This window comes from Rhinatrema bivittatum, chromosome 2 (assembly GCF_901001135.1).
Source record: "Rhinatrema bivittatum chromosome 2, aRhiBiv1.1, whole genome shotgun sequence".
Classification (NCBI taxonomy): domain Eukaryota; kingdom Metazoa; phylum Chordata; class Amphibia; order Gymnophiona; family Rhinatrematidae; genus Rhinatrema; species Rhinatrema bivittatum.
The window spans coordinates 298,097,566-298,119,646 of NC_042616.1; the positions used below are offsets into that span (position 1 = coordinate 298,097,566).

The window sequence follows — 22,081 nt, forward strand, 5'->3', positions numbered from 1 at the left end:
TTTTCCACAACTTTCTCTCTATACTGAAGGAAAATTTTCCTTCATAATTGTATAGCTTTTAGGAGGTCTGGGAACATCCAAACATTTTGCCCATAAAAGATAGATGTTCTATTTCTGAAGAAAGCTCTCATAATAATATCTTTATCAGTGGAAAATGCTACTTGAACTAACAAAATCCCTCTTATCTTTATTTCTATCTCTTCTTGAGATTTCTGCAAGAAATCTGATATATCAATAGAATCCACAGTATTCTCAGTTCTTTTATCACTCATACCTTTTTGATTTTGATCTATCCCACCTCTTTTACCTCCCAAGTAAAATGCTCTTATTATAACAGGCATACATTTTTCAGGTATTTTCAATATTTGTATCAGATAAGTCCTAAACACTTCCATAGGATTAACCTTTTTCAAAATAGGAAAATTATTAACTCTGATATTTAATGATCTAATCATATTCTCTAAATTTTCCAACCTTCTGTTACTTCTTCACCTGCAACAATCTGTTGAGCCTGAATTTTTTCTACTTGAAGTAGTTTTTTATCCATTGTATCACATTTAATTTTTTGTTTCTCCAATTCAGCTGTATTTAAAACCGAGAAGGTTGAAGTTTTCATCACAACTTCCGTTAGTTTATTAATTGATGTATCTAATTTGGACATATAATTCCATAAACTTTCAAGAGTTATATTAGTGGGCTTGATTAATAAAGTATCAGGTTTTATGACTATATCAATTTTTCCTTGTTTTTTTTTAACTGGATTACTAATTTTTGGTGTACTTGACTCCAAGGGAATCACTTTCATGTTATATTTCATATTCCAAGAAGCTTTATCACTTTGATTTCCTTCCACTGGATTTAATTCCTTAACCTGAACACTATCATCTGATATTTCTAAAGGACTCAAAACCTTTTCTTGCACAACTCCTGGCATCTCTAGGGTTGTTGTACCCCCTCTGCCAGGAGGAGATGGTGGAGCCGGAGCCCCAGGGCTCAAAGATATTTCATTGACTGAGGAGAGTCAGTCTGTTCCACTGGCTCTTCTAATGCGGTCTGCTCAACTGGGAGACTATGTGGATCTAACCAATCCAATACAGTTTTTTGACCTGTCTCAACTAAAACCACTTCACTAGGAGGCCTTAGTTTGGCCTTCCTTTTAGTGTGTGGGATTTTACTAAAAGGAAAATATAACCTCAAAACTGGTATCAGATATTATAATGCAAAAACTTTAAAAGAAGGAAAAGAAAAAACCAATTGACAAATTTCACTTCAGGGGGCCCAGAGAGAAATAATAAGGGTTCTAACCCTTTTCACATTAGTAATCTTAATAAAACTTAATACTTGCAATATTTTAGTCCCAATAATTCAGAAGATCCCGGCAAATTCCCGGCGAAGCCCGGCAAAGCCCTGTTAAACCGCGCATGGCTCTTAAGCGTGCGTGGCTTTAGCAGCATGCTTAAGAGCCATGCAGCGCCGCAGCAGCTAGGAATTTTATAGCACTGTTCCGGGTCCCGCCTCCTCCGAAAACACCCCACGAAACAGGAAATGGAAATGTCCAGGTGAAACAACTCCGTCGGGGCAAGCTACCGCTTACCCCCGGGATCTTCAGACAGAGGTAAAAATTGTGTATTTTCTCCTCTGGGCTCAGTGGGTTAGGCAGCAACTAGGAATTTTATAGCACCGTTCCGGGTCCCGCCTCCTCCGGAAATGCCCCATGAAACAGGAAATGGAAATGTCCAGGTGAAACAACTCCGTTGGGGCAAGCTACCGCTTACCCCTGGGATCTTCAGACACAGGTAAAAATCATGTACCTTCTCCTCTGGGCTCCAGGGACCCTTGCTTTTCAGTATGGGGTAGATTTTTAAAAAGTACGCTGGATTTTATAAAATACGCACGTAGCCGCGCGTATCTTATAAAATCCGGGGTCGGCGCGCGCAAGGGGGTGCACATTTGTGCAACTTGCGCGCGCCAAGCCCAGCGCGCGCTGCCTGTTCCCATTTCAGAGCAGCCTCGGAGGGAACTTTCCTTCGCCCTCCCCCCACCTTCCCCTCCCTTCCCCTACCTAACCCACCCCCCCCCCCCCGGCCCTATCTAAACCCCCCCCTTACCTTTGTTGGCAGATTTACGCCTGCTAAAAGCAGGTGCGCCGTCACCCCGACCCGGGCCCGCCCCCGAAACACTGCGTCGTTACGGGGACACCCCCGGCACGCCCCCTCCCCGCCCCTTTTAGAAAGCCCCGGGACTTACGCGTGTCCCGGGGCTCTGCGCGCGCCGGCAGCCTATGCAAAATAGGCGCGCCAGCACGCAGGGCTTTTAAAATCCGCCCCTATATTTGTAGATGATCTGGAGAGAAATGTGATGAGTGAGGTAATCAGGTTTGCAGATGATACAAGATTGTTCAGAGTGGTTGGATCACGGGCAGATTGTGATGAATTGCGGGAAGACCTTGTGAGACTGGAAGGTTGGGCGTCGAAATGGCAGATGAAATTTGATGTAGATGAGTGCAAGGTGATGCATATAGGGAAAAATGGCCCATGCTGTGGTTGATTCACAAACAATATACCCGTATTTACATTTTAAATATGTTATATATTTTATTCCATATATTTATTAAAAAACATACATAAAACACACCCTATATTCACACACACTCACTCATTCATTCAACTACACATCAATTTATGCACAATTTTTTAAAATTTTACATCAAATACATACATGTTCCACATTAACATTAAACATATAAATGTTACCCAAATATTGCAATAAACCCTAATTACAATGTAAACATATCCCTTTAATTCAATTATAATGTAGACATATTACTTCAAAACTTTCTTATTTCATTCCCTCAGATTAATTATTATTCCCTGAACATTTCATATTCAATATCCTTTCTTTTATAAGATCTTTTCAATGCCTGTCCCTTCTTAATCGTAATTCAGCTGTTGTCCCGACAGGAAGCTCCTGTTTCACCCGTTGGTTTCTTCAGGGGATTTTAGCTTTATGTTCACATCTGAACGCTCCTGAGTAATATTTTCTGAAGTATACAACACCACACAGGCTATCACTGTCAATCCAAGGTAATTAGGGAACCTTAAATAAGAAATTATTCCATTAAAAATCCACCACCTCACAAACATATCCCATATTTAGTTATCACCACACTTGAATAAATTTAAATAGTTAAAAATGCTATCCTAGTCATTGTTAATCCCACCGTCACACTCACCTGTATTCATTTCACTAAACAGATTTTTTCATTTTCAATCTGTTTAGTGAAATGAATACAGGTGAGTGTGACGATGGGATTAACAATTGGATCGGCTCTACTGAAGATATAGTAGCAGAATACAGAATATTTAACCAAGCTATTAATAATTTAAAAAGAACACCACAGTGTCAGATGTGGAACAGAAAGAAAAATACAGCGTGAATGGTCCCAAACCAAACTCCGTGTGAAATGCTATCATCACAAAATGAACTCAGTGCAAAATATTATCATTAGTTAACCGTTTGGATAATAAACAAATTTTCTCATATACATTTTTTCTAACTTAGGGCCTTATTTTCCAATATTGCATTGGTAACGCATTAGGGGGCGTTACCAATGCAAATGAGGCTTCTTTCGTGCAGTGGGGAAACATCGTGTGCGGCGATGTTTTCGCCATTCGCGAAAACATTAGCGCCGCACGCGATGTTTTCCCACTGCACGATGATGCTGCCGGTTTCATTTATCGCGGTGCACGATATTTGCCACTTTTTGGAGATAGTTCCAGACTGAGAGAGAGAGAGAGAGAGAGAGAGAGAGAGAGAGCGAGCACCTTACTATAGTGCCTATGCCCTACATAGGTATTTGAATCCCTATGGGAGGGCTACCTACTAACTCGGGGTGGGGATTAGGTATGAGCGTCGGGGGTTGGGGGCCACTTTCGCATTCCACATGAGACCTACGGACAGAACAGTGGTCTCTAGTGCAGATTTGCTGGCCGTCGGAGTGAGGACGCTCACTCCAAGCGGAGATTTGGCCAACATTCTCTCCACCTAGCATGTTGTTGCCCAGGTAGAGTGTCCATCAAGCTAGGTAGAGAGAACGTTGCCCAAACCACTTCTTGGAGTGAGCGTCCTCACTCCGACGGCCAGCAAATCTGCACTAGAGACCACTGTTCTGTCCGTAGGTCTCATGTGGAATGCAAAAGTGGCCCCCAACCCCCGACGCTCATACCAAATCCCCACCCCGAGTTAGTAGGTAGCCCTCCCATAGGGATTCAAATACCTATGTAGGGCATAGGCACTATAGTAAGGTGCTCTCTCTCTCTCTCTCTCTCTCTCTCTCTCTCTCTCTCTCTCTCTCTCTCTCTCTCTCTCTCTCTCTCTCTCTCTCTCTCTCTCTCTCTCTCTCTCTCTCTCTCTCTCTCTCTCCCCCAACAGGCTGTCCGGAACTATCGTGGATGGTTCGCCGCACACAATACACAGGTTCCCGCTTTACATATGCTCCGCCCCCTGAATACCAAATGACTAATTTGCATTCGCGATTCGCGAATTTATCGCACGCGGTAAAGTGCTTTGAAAATGAGGCCCTTAGTTAAGGTTTTTTTTTGCCAGAACTGATTACAATTTCTTGAGGTCCCTTGGCACTGTGTGTGACTAACCTGCAAGACTTCTTGCTACCTTCAGGCAGTAAGTTATGATCTGGCTTTTTTTCCCCCATATTCTTATTTACATTAATTGATTTTATAGAGTATTATCATTTAAAGTTTCTTATATGCACTTTTGTAAAAATAATTTTTGGGATAGTGGACCTTTTTAGTTTTACATATATATAAAAAAGAAATTGACATAAATATTATTTAATATATAATGTGTGGGATTCCAATTATTACCTACAAAAAAATCAAAACATTTTTCTTCCCCTAATTTATATATCACATTGTATATGAATTAAGGGAGGGGGGATTTTTTTGAAATTTTTTTATATACATATATATATGCTGGCCCTTAACTTACACCACCTTGGGTCTTCCCCCATATTTTTGAGATTTGAGCATGCTTGGAGAGGTGTGCATGGCATGAGAGCGGGCCATATGATTCAATGTACCTTCACATTATTGGAAAATATATGAATTCTTCTGTCAGACTTCATATATAGTTAAAGCATTACACATCTTGAAATTGTGTGTGCATGGATGTCATTGTCATTTATCAAAATAATGACATATCCACTTCCTTAGAACACTATGATTGCCAGTGTACTCAAGAGAAACACTGTAATAGTGAAATAAATCTATATGTTTTTAACATTGCAGTTCACCTGTAAATGAATATAGATTATTAAAAGAGCACTGGTGTTGCGGTTCTGGCCATGAGCGCCGCGACCAGACCCTTACCTCTGTGCTTCTGGACCTACTCCAGCTTCTGGAGGCCTGGTTTGCGCCCTGTTCGGCAGCGTCCCCACGGGGGCCGCTCCGCTGGAAAGCTTCCCATGGACGCCCTGCTTCTAGGCGCGCGCGCGCGTGCCACTTGGACGCTTTTCTAGGCCGTTTCCTGCCAGTGGTGACTCCGCCCAGTTCCTGACGTCAGACGCCACGGCCTTGATAAGCTGGCCGCGGACACTCAGTCTTTGCCTTGCAACGGGCTTACCTCCTGGTTCCCTGTTGTGTCGTGCCCCGGAGTGAGTTGCCTTGCTACTCCCTTCGTTCCTGCTTGCCTGCTACCGTACCTGCTTGGTTCCTGCTTGCCTGCTACGGTTCCTGCCTGGTTCCAGTACCCGAGTCTTGCTACAGTTCATGCCTGGTTCCAGTACCCGAGCCCTGCTACAGTTCCTGCCTGGTTCCAGAAACCGAGCCCTCTTACAGTACTTATCCACTGTCCTAGTCTGGTTCCAGTTCTCAGTCCTGGTCAACAACCCGCCTAAGTCCCAGCGGCCGGGCCCCTATGGGCTCCTCCCAGGGGGGCTTCGGCTTCCAAGGGTGAAGCCGCCTAAGTCCCAGCGGTTGGGCTCCTACGGGCTCCTCCCGGGGGAGTACCAGCTTCCAGGGTGAAGAGCACCTCTACATCCTGCCTGAACATCTGCCTCCCAGCCTGCCGCATACTAGAGACATTGACCACCTTTCCCAATCTCCTGCAGGTCGGCCTAAGGGTCCACTAAACTGAGACTTCATAACACACTGGCACACATTTAGTATTTAACTGTTTCTGAGTCACAACAGATCAGATTCTGACTCAATACCAATCAAGGAATTGATTTTTGGAGCATTTACATTTTGGTCTAATTTCCTGCTATGGTAAACTTAATTTCATTATTGTGTCTTCAGTGTAGCCTGTAAAGTCCAGGAAACTAATTACCTGCAGGTCTGTAAAACCTCAAGTCTTTGCAATGTTCATATTGAATTATGTTTAAAGAACATTTCTTTGTAAAGTATATTGTATATGTATTCTAATTAGTGGAATGCCTCAGGGATCATTCCTAGGGCCAGTTCTGTTCAATGTGTTTGTGAGCAATGTTGCAGAAGGTTTATAAGGAAACATTTGTCTATTTGCAGACAACACTATGCAATAGAGTGGACATCCTTGAGGGATTAGACAGAATGCAAAGTGATCTGAGAAAGCTTGAGGAGTGGTCAAACTCTTGGCAGTTAAGATTAAATACAAAAGAAGTCCAGCGTCATGAATATGAAGTCCATAATTTAAAGGAATGTACACGATATTAGGTAGTAGAGAGAGACTGATGTGCAGTTATCAGGCAAGAGACCTCAACGTGAGTGACGGATGATCTCAAGGTGGCGAAGATGTGACAAGGCAAGGCAGTAGCTAGAGCCAGAGAGATGCTAGGATGCACATAGAGCAAGACATAACCGGAAGAAAAAAGGAAGTGATAATGCCCCTGTACAGGTCATTGGTGAGGCCTCACTTAGAATACTCTGTTCATTTCCACAGGCAATATCACAAAGAGGATAGAGGTAGGCTAGATGCAGTCCAGAGAAGAACAACCAAAATGGTGTGGAGTCTGAAGAAAAGTCACATGTGAGAAGACTTCAGGACATGAACATGTTAGCCTGGAGGAAAGGAGAGACATGGAGAATATTATAGAAACATACAAATAACCTGAAATATATGAATGCACAAATAAACCTTTTCCAATGAAAAGAAAACTGTAGTGATCTAAGGCTTGAGGTGAACTTCCCAATTTTTAAGAAGAATTTGAAAACTTGGTTATTTAAACATGTGTTTAATCATTTTGATTTAACGGGAGCTATTCTATACTTTATACTTTTAGATAGGAGATCAAGGAGAGGCCTTTTTGCCTTTATTTTTTACATTTGTTTTATTTTTATTTTATTACTATGATTAGGCGATACATCTTTTTTATGATGTTGTTTTATCTTTTTATGTACTTGCTTATTTGCCAATGTTATTTATGTAACTTTTATTAATGTATATTATGCTGTTCTGAACTGGTTCGATTGCATCAGAATATCGGTATATAAAATTAAATAAATAAATAGGAGTCATAGGCCTAGGTTCATCATTTTATGATAAATATAGCAAAAATAGCACCCATGATAAAAAAAAAAAAAAAAAGGGGTGTGGTACCACTTCACATAGGTATTTTACCACAATATGTGTTGCGGTTCTGACCGTGAGCACCACGGCCAGGCCCTTACCTCCAGACTCCCAGACCTGCTCCCGCTTCTAGAGGTCTGGTTTGCGGCCTGGTTGGGGGCGTCCCCGCTGGGGCTGCGCCACTGTGAGGTCTCCCATGGACGCCCGGCTCCTAGGCGCACGCGCGCCACTTGGGTGCTTTTCTAGGCCGTTTCCCGCCAGAGGTGACTCCGAGGTGACTCCGCCCAACTCCTGACGTCAGACACCGCGGCCTTGATAAGCCGGCCGCGGTCATCCAGTCTTTGCCTTGCAACGGGTTTGCCTCCCGGTTTCCTGTTGCACTGTGCCCCGAAGTGACTCGCTTTGCTTCGTCGCTCCGTTCCTGCTACAGTACCTGCCTGCCTGCTACAGTACCTGCTTGGTTCCTGCTGGCTCGCTACAGTACCTGCTTGGTTCCTGCCTGCCTGCTACAGTTCCTGCCTGGTTACAGTACACGAATCCTGCTACAGTTCCTGCCTGGTTCCAGTACCCGAGTCTTGCTACAGTTCCTGCCTGGTTCCAGAACCCGAGCCCAGTTACAGTTTTGCTACTGTCCTAGTCTGGTTCCAGTTACCTGTCCTGATCCACAACCCGCCTAAGTCCCAGCGGCCAGGCCCCTACGGGTTCCTCCTGAGGGGGCTTCGGTCTCCAAGGGTGAAGCCACCTAAGTCCCAGCGGTTGGGCTCCTACGGGCTCCTCCCGGGGGAGTACCAGCTTCCAGGGTGAAGAGCATCTACGTCCTGCCTGAACATCTGCCTCCTGGCCTGCTATTGATTAGAGACATTGACCACCTTTCCCAGTCTCCAGCAGGTCGGCCCAAGGGTCCACTAAACAGAGACTCCTATAACAATATGTATTAAATGTATTGCACCTGTGTTATTTTTAGAGAAAAAGCAAATCTTTGTAGAGGCTCAACAAAAATTTAACTAATTAATGATTGCAGCTTGGTAGAGAGTGCATCAAGCAAGGTAGAGAGAACATGCTACAAATCTACTCTTCTTTCACCTTTCATCCCTGCAAATCACATTAAATCTTCACTGATGGTAACTGAGCTGTTCGTACGTATGAAGGTGCATGTTAAACTGCCCCCCAAAACGCAACTCACCCCCAAACCTCACCCCGAATTCATAATGCCCCATCTTACAGTGGTATAAAAAGTTCAGATATAAGTGAGCCTCTACAGAGGATTTCTCTCTCTCTCTCCCCCCTCCAAAACAGGTTTTGTGATAAATCCTGTTTCGACGTAACACACAGCTATCACAGGCATAATGCTCAGGAACCACCCTGTAGTTATTTCCGGCGTTAAATCCTGCGGTAGTGTGCGTTACATTAACCAGCTCTCATATCCATTTACTTCACCTAAACTCCTCCCACTTGAATAAAATGTGCATATGCATTTTGCAATGCGCTATTTATCGCATATGTTATGGTTCTATCATGGGTGTTAGGGCCCTAACGCCCTAACACGGTTTGATAACTAACCCCCATAGTTTGAAGCTACAAGGAGGTAGACTCTGGAACAACATTAGAAAATATTTTTTCATGGAAAGTATAGTGGATGCATGGAATGCCCTCACGGCAGGGCTGGATTTGAGATTATGGCATCCAATGTGCCTTCTAATTTTTGAAAGGCTACATGCACAAAAAAATTCTTTTGTGCAACTTTTATAAGCTGAGTTCATGGGTCATGTTTCAGCACAAATGACTCTCTGCTCAGCTTTTGTGCTTCTTCCAGGGCAGCTCTGTATAAAAATATGGACATTAAGACAATTAGGAAAGAATAATAAAGGTTTTTGTTTTTCTAAAAATTAGATCAATGAAGGTGAATGATAGAAAAGACCAGTTGGTTTCTCTGTAGACACAACATCTAGCGTGCTGACACCTTCAATTAGGCTCTACCATTGTTGAATGAAATGAATTTTTGGTTTCCCTGATTTTTTGGGATTATTTACTCTTTTGGGTAACTTTTTTTACTCTATTTATATTAGGTTGTATATTATTTCCCAGCATGGCCTGTGCATGGATCCCAAAAAAGTGAAGGCCAAACAGGATTGGCCTCAGCCGGTGGGGTTCAAGGCTTTGCAAAGGTTTTTAGGTTTTGCTAACTACTACCAGCAATTCATTCATGGATATACCACATTGGCAGCATCTTTCACTGGCCTTTCAAAGAAAAGTGCCAGCCCAGGAATTGGCCAGAAGAAGCTGTTCATGCCATTAGTTGTTTTCTCAAGGATCCCTGTCTCCAGCACCCGGACCTGTCAAAGTTCTTTAATATAGAGGTAGATACCTCGGTCACAGAGGTAGGGGCTGTCCTTGCCTTGTCCTTGCCTTGTCTTATCATTGCCTGCTCCTTCTGTGACTTGGGCCCTTTATCTTCTGCCCTGATCTAGTCTTCCGTCTCTGCCTGACTTCCAGTATGACCTTTGCCTTGGAATTTGACTATGCTTCTGGATCAACCTCTGCCTGGACCATGGCGTTGCTTGCTCTCTGGCCACCCTGGCCTTGGCCTGCTACCCGACTTCATCCAACTGCTCCTTACAGGACCCTCACCTAAGCCCTGCCAACCTCTGGAACTCAAGCATTCAACCTGTAGGAAACGGGGCTGGTATAGGTGAAGCCCTAGACCTAGTCCTAGTAAGAGCATGTTCACCTGCTGTCAGCAGGGACCTAGTAGGTTCACCTGCCAGGCTGCATCAATCACACCACAGCCAAGGGCTCGCACTCCATGACAACATCCCTAAGCAAAATGCATGGGAGCAGCCTATATAGAGTGGCAATTACAGCCCTAAACAAAAAGAATGATGGCAAACTGAACACAGCAGCAGTTACAGCTCTAAACAAAAAGCAAAAGGGTAATCTGCACAGAGCAGCAGTTACAACTAGGCCTAGATTTGTCAATGGGCACACTAGGCCTGTGCCTAGGGCAGCATAAATCTGGGGGGGGAGGCAACAGGCTGGATAAAGATTTGTTACCTTTCAGCTGTGCTGAATCTCACTCAACAGAGAACAGCCCTCTGTTTCCTGATCCAGCCCCTCCCCTCCAGGTAGTGTGCAGAGAACAGGAGAGCCTGTAGCAGACATAGCAAAGGGGGGTCATTTTGGGGAGATTTGGAGGGTCTGAGTAGAGATTATTGGAGATGGAAAGAGAGGCTGGGGGATGAGAGGCATATCAGCTGGGGGTAGGGAGGGCATATGTCTGTGTGTGAAAGAGAGGGGAACAGTAGGGGGCAATGCTCATGTGTGAGCAAGAAGGGAGAAGGGATTGGTGCCACATATGTATGTCATATTGGGTGTGATGTTAGAGAGGGGGGTGCAATGAGGAGCAGGTCAGAGAGTGCTAGGGACTAGAGATGTGCATTCATTTAAAATGAATGGCCTATCTGCAATGAATATACCATATTTATTTGATTAATTTGCCCCCAAAAACATCAGTAAGTCCCATGAATAAAACTCAAGACCTGGCTGTTTCAACAAGCCTTCCCTTAACCGAGCCCACTCCCCCCTTCCAACTCCTTGATCCCAGCAAGCCTCCTCCTCCCTCCTGCTAATCCCCCTTATTGTCACTGCTTCGCTTTCTTAGCTAGTTTACGGTTCATATATAAGTGCCACTTATACAGAGCACTCTATATCTGACTCAAGGCACTTCCTGTATATTTTTGTTAAATTTACTACGTTTATCTTCTGCCTCCAGCTTCTTCAGCTCACAAGTTTCCACGACCTTGTTTTATTGTAACTTTGCTTCTTCTTCAATGTTAATGATATAACCTCCTTGTTCCTTGTGAACCAATATGATATGATCCGTATCATGAATGTCGGTATAGAAAATAATTAAATAAATAAATAAACAAATAAATAAATAAATAGATAAATTCATTTATGTTTCCCCATTGAAAAGCATTGGCTGTATTAAAACAATAGACTCTGAGGCTGGGCAGGTCATGTGGGAGTTTCCATAGCAACTAGCCCTCATGCCTATGACTGATGGGTGATGTCAGAGGAGAACTGGGATCTGTTGTCAGGAAAACCAGACTGACAAACAGGCCGAGCGCTTGCCCGCTCTCCTGACGCGTGCACAGACTACTCTCCTGTGCGCGCGATTTAGTATCAGCCCGCATGCAAATGAGGGCCCACGGTAAAAAGAGGCACTAGGGACACTAGCGTGTCCCTAGCGCCAACTTTTTGACAGGAGCAGCAACAGTCAGCGGGTTTGACAGCCGATGCTCAATTTTGCCGGCGTCTGTTCTTGAGCCCACTGACAGCTACGGGTTCGGAAAACGGACGCCGGCATAATTGAGCGTCTGTCTTCCAACCCGCGGGCCGCCAGCCGATTAACTTTTTTTTTTTTTAATTTTTGATAACAGATTGCTAACTCCTCCCACCTCGAGGAGTAGAGCGCAATAGATTGCTAACTCCAGTGGATCTGGCTTTAAATTGGAGAAGCAGTACTCCTGGGAATCCAGCTTAATGTATGAGATGTCAGTAACCCCATGGATCCGGCACACCTCTCCGCCTTGCAGGCTATACCGGGCCTGGCTCAAGGCATCTCAGAACAGCAAGAAACCTTGGAGAAACTTACTGCAGCATTCCATCAGCTTCACACACACAAGATACAAGGCACAGCTTCTACCCCAACATTGCCACTTCCGTTGAAGTCTCACTGGCATCTATAGCAGTTAGCTATTGCTGCTAAATACTACCATCTCTCATCCAGCATCATCTACTGGAGAGTCATCTTTAGAAGTGGATTTTGGACATTCTTCTACATCACCACATCCACAGCAGCTCTATCCATTGCTACTGATATCATCAATAACACTCTGAAAGATTCTTCCAAATCTCAAGATCCATCTGTCACCATTGCAGAAGATGAATTAGAAATCAAGATCAAAGAGATTCTGGATGTTCACAACAGAGGCAAGATTTTTTAATACCTTCTGATTTGGGAAGGCTTCGGCCCCGATTTGATCACTTGGGAGCCTCAGACCAATGTCTTGGACAAAGAGATGCTTCATCAGTTTCACTTCACGCATCCTTTGAAACCTAAGCTTGGCACCTGAAGAGGAGATCGCCCTTTGAAGGGGGGTACTGTTGCGTCCGTCGCTGCTCGATGCCCTCACTCCGCCCTCTATCTCTGTGGCGACTAACTCCAGGTCTGATGGACGGTTAGCTGCCGCGACGTCTTCTTGCCGTCTCCCTCCGGCGTCCCCGGACCGGCACGACGCTGCGGATCCGCCATGTTCCTGATGACGTAGGGTGAACGCGCGCCCGCGCTCCAATTGATGTACCAGCAAGGGCGCGAACCTCGGGGGCATCCCCCTGAGATGACATCCGCTTCCAATATAAAAGGTCTCAGTATTCACTAACGAATCGAGTTAGCGAGGAGAAAGTCTTCGCTTCTTGCGGGGATTGACAGCAAGGATTCACTTTGGACTCGCTTGTCTCTCTACGCTACTCTGCCTCCTCAGACTTTCCAGGGGTACCCGCTCCTTGGGGGCCTCACTCTCTTTTCTTTATTTTAGATTGCAGATAGGAACTGAACTCGCTCCACGAGGGCCCATGTTCCTGGACACTCTGAAGATTCTCTACTGCCTGGAAGCTATCGCAGATACAGACAATTGTGAGTTACCATCACTCTCTCAGAGCTTTCCCTGGAACCAGGTACTCGAGGGCCTAACCCTTTTCAGCTACTGAGCTTCCTTAAGACCTTATGTGAGTTTTGTCATCCAGTTCTGGATATGAACACAATATCTATAGTCTACTCAATATCTATAGTTTCTCTACAGCTCAGCAACCCTGGAATCGCTGTTCCAGTACCTGCGGACTTCAGCCCTGCCGGGCATATCAGCTCAATACTGCCACCTCTGGTGGTTCTATTAACCTGTCTAATAAAAGAATTATCTGTGTCTGTCTCCGTATTCAAGCCTAGCTGGTGGTCCCTCTCAGGATATCCTCCTGGGGGCGCAGTCATCTACCATCGGCCCAAGGATCCACCTAGCTACATTCCTCTCCAGCTGAGTGCCCTCTCCAAGTACTCCGCTGGTAACAGATTGCTACTCCTTCCCCATCAGGAGTCTTCAGCAACAGATTCAAAACAGATTGCTATCTCCGCAGTCTAAACCCTATCAGATTGTTAACTACTCCCTCTACAGGAGCTGAGCATATCAGATTGCTAACTCCGCCTTCCACAGGAGCAGTTTCATAACAGATTGCTAACTCCTCCCTTCTTGAGGAGTAGATCATAGCAGATTGCTAACTCATCCCTTCTTGAGGAGTAGAGCACAACAGGTCCCAGCACCACCAGTTGGACTACACTTCCACATCCACCCTGCTGCTCCTGTCCAGGCCCAAAATGCAAGGTCGAGGGCTTGAAGAGATGCAATGCTGAGTTCTGCTGTGGTCCAAGCATCGCCAGTTGGGTCACACTTCCACAACCACCCTGCTGCTAGTTTGCCTGTATGATAGTATTCCAAATGCCTCAAAAAAATAAACATTCATATTCCTCCTTGTCATAGAGCAACTATCAGAATTGTACTACAGCCAAGGATCTGTCCCTTCAGCAGAAAAAATAAAGGAAACAAACATGAAGTGCAAAACATTTATAACTCAAAACTGTTAAAGTGCCAACTAAAGACAATAAAATAAAAATAGTGTTGCCAGTGGAGAGAGGAGAGGCAGGGTCAGGAGTTTCTGATTTGCATGGTGGGAGGAAGGAGCGCACTAGCCTCCTTTCAGCTGCTCAGCTGGTAACATTTGGTAAGATGAAGGCTTAACCAGTGCTTATTTTGAGAAGAAGCAGATTGTGAGGTAGATTTTAAAAAGCCTACGCGCACTGGGCCTTTTTTTTTTTTTAGAAAGGCCCGGTGACGCACGTATGTCCCGGGGCTTCGGAAAGGGGGGAGGGGGTGGCGTGGTCCGGGGGCAGGGTGGGGGTCAGAGGCTCCCAGCACAGCGGCCATTTGCCGCTGTGCCGGGGGATCGTGTGCCAGCAGATTGCCAGCGCTTGCAACCCTGCACCTGCCCAGAGGCAGACGCAACAGGCAAAACTAAGGTCGGGGGGGGGGGGGGTCTCAGTGAGGGCTAGGGGAAGGGAGAGTTAGGAAAAGAGGAAGGGAGGTTAGGTTAGGGGGTTGGGAAGTTCCCTCCGAGGCTGCTCCGAAATCGGAGCGGCTGGGAGGGAACGGGGGAAGGCCACGGGCGTCGGCACACGCAAGTTACACAATTGTGCACCTCCCCTGCGCGCGACGACCCCCGATTTTATAACATGTGCGCATGTTATAAAACCGGGCGTCCATGTGTGCACGCCAGGTAGCGCCCACACATGGACGCTGCGCGCAACCTTTTGAAATCTACCCCTGTGTGCGCAGTCACTGCTGATACAGGAAGAAAAGTCCTGCTAGCCTTCCCGGTCTGTGCAGGAGATTATGCTTGCCCTCTCTCTATCCAGACAAGCCTGGGTCTGCTCATAAAGTGCAGAAAACAATTCAAACTTTCCCGCTTTAGTGGGCATTATTGTGCCAGCCTCACCATTCACTCTATGCCCCTTCATAGAGGCCCAAACTGAGGAAGCCTTCACCTGCTTCAACCCACAGCAGGAAGCACTAAGAGTCTTGGAAAAGAAGAGGTGACTAGTACCATAGAAACAAAAGAAATAGCCTAGTAGCACTAGAAGCTGAAAGCCTTGCTCTCAATTGCAAAAAAATAATCGTGGGGGTCCCCACCCACAAAACTATTAAAAAGCACTACAGTTAGCATTGCATGCCCAGGACAAGCGTCACTGCAGGCTTAATTCCCTCAGCACCAGCAGCACTTGGGAGTTTCTGGCCTAACTGATCCCATCGTACCAGCAGCACACAGTTAACAAATTTTATGATTCATAAATACACAAATTACAAAAAGAGCAACACCTCTCCGTTAAATATCAAACACACAAAAAAGAGGTGCAAGAAAAATATCTTGGTCACAGTAGTCACAATGATCCTTTAAATATTATATTATAAATACTATCATTACCAAATCTTTAAGGAGAAATTTGGTATCAGATTAAATAAGGTGCCATGATTTAATCCACTGACTCTTGCCCACAATGGACTTCAGGCAGTATCAGTATAAAGCACCAATAAAACAAATCATTTACCATAAATGAAAGTGAAGTATCTGACTTTCTCCCCTGCCATTGAAGCAGAGAGCTATGCTAGATATGTGTGAAGTATCAGTCTTTCTCCCCTGGACTCTGACTCTCCCAGGTTAAAGCACCTCTAAGCTCGTAACCTTACGCTTATGGTATCACTGGTTTATCTCCGGCCTTACCTTCCTTCCAGCTTGCTTGCAAGCTTCCAAGTTCTCTCTCCCTGTTGATTGTAACTTTGACTTATTCCTACCTATTGTTTATCTTTCGCTCATTTGAATTTGTTACTCCTTTTATACCCTTGTTAAATGTAAACCGATCCGATATGGTTATTCACTATGAAGGTCGGTATATAAAAACTGTTAAATAAATAAATAAATAAATAAATAAATTCTCCCTGTTTTTCACACTTGTGATAATTAACAAACTTTTCTTTTATTATTAAAATCCACAATCCAACCCACATTTCTCAAAATTAGCTACTTTAAAAAGTCTTCCACTATTAATCTCAATAGCACAACATGGCTGCCAAGAATTATACTTAACTTTGACTCTTAGATGCTAAACCGCAGACTTCCAAGATTATGAAAAACTCGATGTCATCTACTTGGATTTCAGCAAAGCTTTTGATACGGTCTCGCACAGGAGACTGATGAATAAAATGAGAAGCTGAGGTGGTGGCCTGGATTGCAAACTGGTTGACGGACAGAAGACAATGTGTGATGGTAAATGGAACTCTCTCTGAAGAGAGAGCGGTTTTAAGCAGTGTACCACAAGGATCAGTGTTGGGACTCGTCCTGTTCAATATCTTTGTGAGCGACATTACGGACGGGATAGAAGGTAAGGTTTGTCTTTTTGCGGATGACACTAAGATCTGCAATAGACTGGACATGCCGGAAGGAGTGGAGAGAATGAGACGGGATTTAAGGAAGCTGGAAGAGTGGTTGAAGATATGGCAGCTGAGATTCAATGCCAAGAAGTGCAGAGTCATGCATATGGGGAGTGGAAATCCGAATGAACTGTATTCAATGGGGGGAGAAAGGCTGATGTGCACGGAGCAGGAGAGAGACCTTGGGGTGATAGTGTCTAATGATCTGAAGTCGGCGAAACAATGTGACAAGGCGATAGCTAAAGCCAGAAGAATGCGATAGCTAAAGCCAGAAGAGAGGGATATCGAGTAAGAAAAGGGAAGTGATTATCCCCTTGTACAGGTCCTTGGTGAGGCCTCACCTGGAGTACTGTGTTCAGTTCTGGAGACCGTATCTCCGAAGAGACAGAGACAAGATAGAGGCAGTCCAGAGAAGGGGGACCAAAAGGATGAATGGTCTTCATCGAATGACTTATGAGGAGAGATTGAAGAATCTAAATATGTACACCCTGGAGGAAAGGAGGAGCAGAGGTGACATGATACAGACTTGAAAGGTTTTAATGATCCAAAGACAATGACAAACCTTTTCCGTTGGAAAAAAATCAGCAGAACCAGGGGTCACCATTTGAAGCTCCAGGGAGGAAGACTCAGAACCAATGTCAGGAAGTATTTCTTCACGAAGAGGGTGGTGGATGCCTGGAATGCCCTTCCGGAAGAAGTGGTGAAGACCAGATCTGTGAAGGACTTCAAAGGGGCGTGGGATAAACACTGTGGATCCATAAAGTCTAGAGGATGTGAATGAAGAGTGGGTGGCTTGCGGGAATGACGGCTACTGCCTGGAGATAATACCCTTATTCAATAAACATACACACGGTTAATGCAACTCCAACATTGCTCTAAGCTTCAACGGCAAGAGGAAACATGGAAAAAGATTTGCATTCACAAAAAATCGGGGAGTAGCTTGCTTGTTACGGCGGTTACTACCCCAAACCAAATAAGCCTGGTACTTCACTTTCAATGCATATCCAGCATAGCTCTCTGCTTCAATGGCAGGGGAGAAAGTCAGATACTTCACTTTCAATGCATATTCAGCATAATTTTCTGCTTCAATGGCAGGGGAGAAAGTCAGATATTTCACTGTCAATACATATTCAGCATAACTCTCTGCTTCTACAGCAGGGGAGAAAGACTGATACTTCACACATATCTAGCATAGCTCTCTGCTTCAATGGCAGGGGATAAAGTCAGATACTTTCAATGTATATTCAACATAACTCTCTGCTTCAATGGCAGGGGGAATGAAGAAAAGTGGATCTATATACAGACAACAACCAACAAGGTCTGAATTATTTAGTCTGGGTAAACAAATAAGCTTGGGTATAGCTTGCTTATTGCGGCGGTTACTACCCCTAACTAATTAAGCTAGATATTTCACTTAGAGGCAGTTCCAACACTGCTCTCTACATTAATGGCGGAGGTGGAAGGGAAATAGAATCAAAAGGTTACTAAGAGCCAAGAGTAACAGATAAGTATGAGAAAAAAAAAAGTGCAAAACTTGCTGGGCAGACTGGATGGGCCATTTGGTCTTCTTCTGCAGTCATTTCTATGTTTCTATTCAAGATTCGACATGGCCCATGTTTCAGCAAAACATGCCTTCATCAGGAGTTTTTTCAAATATTATCTACAAGAAAAAAAAAGATATATATATGTATGTACATACAGATAAAGCATCAATGAAATCATTCAAACCACATTATAAAAACAAACCAAAAATAAAATAGTGATCACACACACCCAAACTTCTGTTAAACTTACATTTCAAAATACCAACGTATTCACACCAGGACATCCTCCAGTCCATATCTAAATAGTAGATGCATGATAATCAAACAATACTGATAAGTTCATTTCAGGACTTCATAGGGTCCATATTTAAAGAGCAAACACATATTAATCAAAGAACTTCCGGGGGCGAGACTTTAAGCAATGAACCAAACAAACCTTCTAAATAGAATGATGTCAATTTAAAGAATAACCGACCAATCAGTTTCTTTATTTAAATCATTCGGTTCTATCGTATTGAAATAATGTATTCATTTCTGCTCCTTCAACAATAATAACAGATCAAAATCACCCCCTCGGAAAGAAAATTTCAGCTGTTCTATCACTGCAAAAATAAAATCCGAGAAAGTATGTTTGCTAGAAATAGAATGTTGAACCAGTGGGGCTTCCAATCGCTTACAATTGATTGCACTCCAATGCTCTATCATGCGTATTCGCAAAGAACGCTTAGTTTTACCAATATACAAAAGTTGACATGGGCACCATATAGAATAGATCACAGTAACTGAGGCACAAGATGTTAAATGGCACAATATAAAATTCCCATTCCTAGAAAAAGGCAATGTTGTTTCAGAGAAAGATTGCCGACAAGCAGAACAGCCACCACAAGGGAAGTGACCAAACTCAGAGATAACTTCTGAATTTGAACCAAAACCTTCACAAAATTCAGAATGTACCACTTGATCTTTTATACTACTTCACCGACAAAAAGCAAACATTGGACCATCATCAAAAGATTTTTTTATGCAAACCCAATACATGCCAATACATGGAAAAAATGGGATTACACGTAATTTTTGCATTACGTTCTTTGATGGAAAAAACAAGAAATCACTATTTACCCAGTGATCTCTCTTATACGCTTTTGGCCAAATTAAAAAAAAAAAAAAACCCGCACGTAAAATCCGGGGGTTAAGCGCGCAGCCGGGCCATGTGTGCACCACATGCATTTTAGAAGGGGCCCAGCCACATGCGTAACCCCTGTTACACTCACAAGAGCCAGGCTTCTTCCAAGGGGTGGTCCCGGGAGCAGGGAGGGGCGGAGCTGGAGGTGGTCAATACAGCGATCATTTGCCACTGTGCCGGGGGATTGCGCGCAGGTAGTGCGCGCACATGGATGCGCATTCGCACCTATTAAAATATACCCCTTTCTTTAAGATGTCCCTTGGATAGCCTCTATCAGAACATTTTATTAATCATTCCCTTAGCCTTATTTTTATACTCTGCTATATGGGAACATAAGGGTCGAAGGCTGCATGCATGTTATAAAATCAGGGGTCGACGCGCGCAAGGGGGTGCACGATTGTGCACCTTGCGCGCGCCGAGCTGCACTGCCTTCCACCATTCCCTACCCCCCACCCCCCCATGCCCTTCCCTTCCCCTAACTCTCCCGCCCCCCAGTCCTAAGCTAAACCCCCCTAAAAAAGTTGTCCTACCCAGTTACGCCTGCCTTGGGCAGGCACAAGTCGCACGCACTGGCCGATGGCCGGCCCGCAATCCCGGGCACAGCGGCAAAAGTCCGCTGTGCCTGGAGGCTCCGGCCCTGCCACAGCCCCACCCACGCCCCGCCCCTTTTTTCAAGCCCTGGGACTTACACCCGTCCCGGGGCTTTACACGCGCCGCCGGGCCTTTTGAAAATAGGCTCGGTAGTGCGCATAACCCCCCCTACGCTCGTAAATCCGCCTGGATGTATGCGCGTAGGGCTTTGAAAATCTGCCCCAAAATGTTTAGCAATGGAGGATATTTTCTTGCTGACTTGACACCAGAATTTGAATTTTTTCTGCTCTGCACCTGTTCTGATGATTAATGATATTTTATTGTAGTTATGATGATTTCTGGCCTTCTGCAAAGTGGATTCATGAAAGAATACATTGATTTTTATTTTATTACATGATTGATTGGATCTGATTGTTTTATTTGCTTTTTACATGAAATACTTGTGCATTTGCAAACTGCAATAAATATACAATAAATGTATACAGATTAATAAGATTAATAAGGGATTTTTTTTTTTTTTGAAATTGTTATTTTATTGGGTTTGAACAGTAAAACATAATAAAACATAATACAGAACCACAGCACAACACCAGCTGATAACAAGAACAACATACAGCAGGTCCAGCGGTAGGATCATCTAGATAATTTAAACGTTGTACAACAGTATACATGAGAAATCAGCATGATAATGATGGAGTTGGGGATGTACAAAGACTCTGTATGTAAGCATTAGAGAAGAATAAAATAAAAGACAGGGTCAATCATGTACTAGTGTGGAGACCACTAAATAATCGTGAAAGTATCAATCATGCGTCCGTGTGGTTCCTAGCATACGGTACTATGCCTTACTTCTTGTGAGAATCGTCCCTTATATCCCCATTCCCCCTTCCCACCCGAATTCCCCCCATACCCCCCCCCAATCCCCCGCACTTAATCCTCAAAGCTGCACCCCCGTCTTTTGTGTAGCAGCAAAGCTGGAGTGGCTATATAGCAGTAGGGCAGATGTGAGATTGCATTCTGGTGGAAGAAAACTGAGACGCCTGCGTTGACTGATATACTTGCACGCCTAGAGAAAGTTTATCAATAAGGAATTTTTAATGCTGGTAAGTGCTTGAAGTAATTGAGGTAAAATATTTTAAAGTTTCATGCATAATGCGTAATGGCTGTTTCAAACTACTTAGAAAGCCTTTGTAGGGTGCAGTATATGACATTATTTATCAATACGAATACAACTAGTAGGTCTCAGACCTTCAAGCCTACAGCCCACCCATGTTAAACTTGTGCCCACCCAAAAAGTCAGTTCTGGCTAGGCCACTAGTTTACTTCCCACCCCCCACCCCAACTCCGACCTAACTCATCCAGGGGAACGTTGCCCTTCAGTCAGGTCAAAGGTATGCGTGTTGGGAAAGCCATTGCTCTGAGGGGGACAATTTCCATCTGGGGGGGAGTCTCTCCAAGTAACTAATTAATTACCTGGCTAAATTCCTTTGCAAAATCTCTTCCAAATGTTTTATTCTTCCCGGGCTCTGTCAAGTCATCCAGTCGGTTTACATTTACTTTATAAATCACATTTAACTAAATGTTAATAGCTTGCAGCTTTTAGGAAAAAATAATATCAGCAATAAAATGCTGATAGAGTGGTTCATGGATGACCATTTTTGAAAATTAAGAGATTTTTTTTTCAATACAAAGTAATTTAATTGAAAATAGGAAAGCCCCCGCCCTTCTCCCCAACGGTTGCTTTATGTGAGCAATAGTGCCAGATAGAAAGGAAAGCCAACGCAGCATGCTGCCATCTGATCTTCACTAAGGTTACGAGCAAGACATATTAAGAAAGACAGGAACTTTAAGCCATTTGATCATTACATGGTTAAACTAAGGGGGTCATTTTCTATGCGGATCGCACGTGAAAAGGGACTTTTCACATGCGAAAAGACCCTTTTTGCGTGTGATAGTTAAATCGGGGTGGGTTCTGGGCGGTGTCCGTACCGGAAGGGGAGGAGTCGGGTGGCAGTGGGGTGGAAGCCGCGAAGACACCGCTGACGGCGAAAAGGTAAGGGCCCTTTTCACCGCCAGTGTCGCGCCCAATAGCACCACCTTTTATGATG

General features: G+C 44.3%; 1 protein-coding gene across 6 annotated transcripts in view; it reads left to right on the forward strand.

Moving 5' to 3' along the window:
• The window catches only part of MYRIP (myosin VIIA and Rab interacting protein), a 627,821-nt gene that overhangs the window by 583,530 nt on the left and 22,210 nt on the right, over positions 1–22,081 (forward strand). Inside the window, exon 16 of one of the 6 annotated variants that reach the window (XM_029589672.1) lies at positions 6,937–7,283. The exons of the other annotated variants lie outside the window; for them this stretch is intronic. Within the exon in view, the coding sequence (XP_029445532.1) occupies positions 6,937–6,968 (32 nt within the window). The 3' untranslated portion in view covers positions 6,969–7,283. Of the gene's footprint in view, positions 1–6,936; positions 7,284–22,081 lie in introns of those variants that run through there. 6 annotated transcript variants of the gene reach the window in all.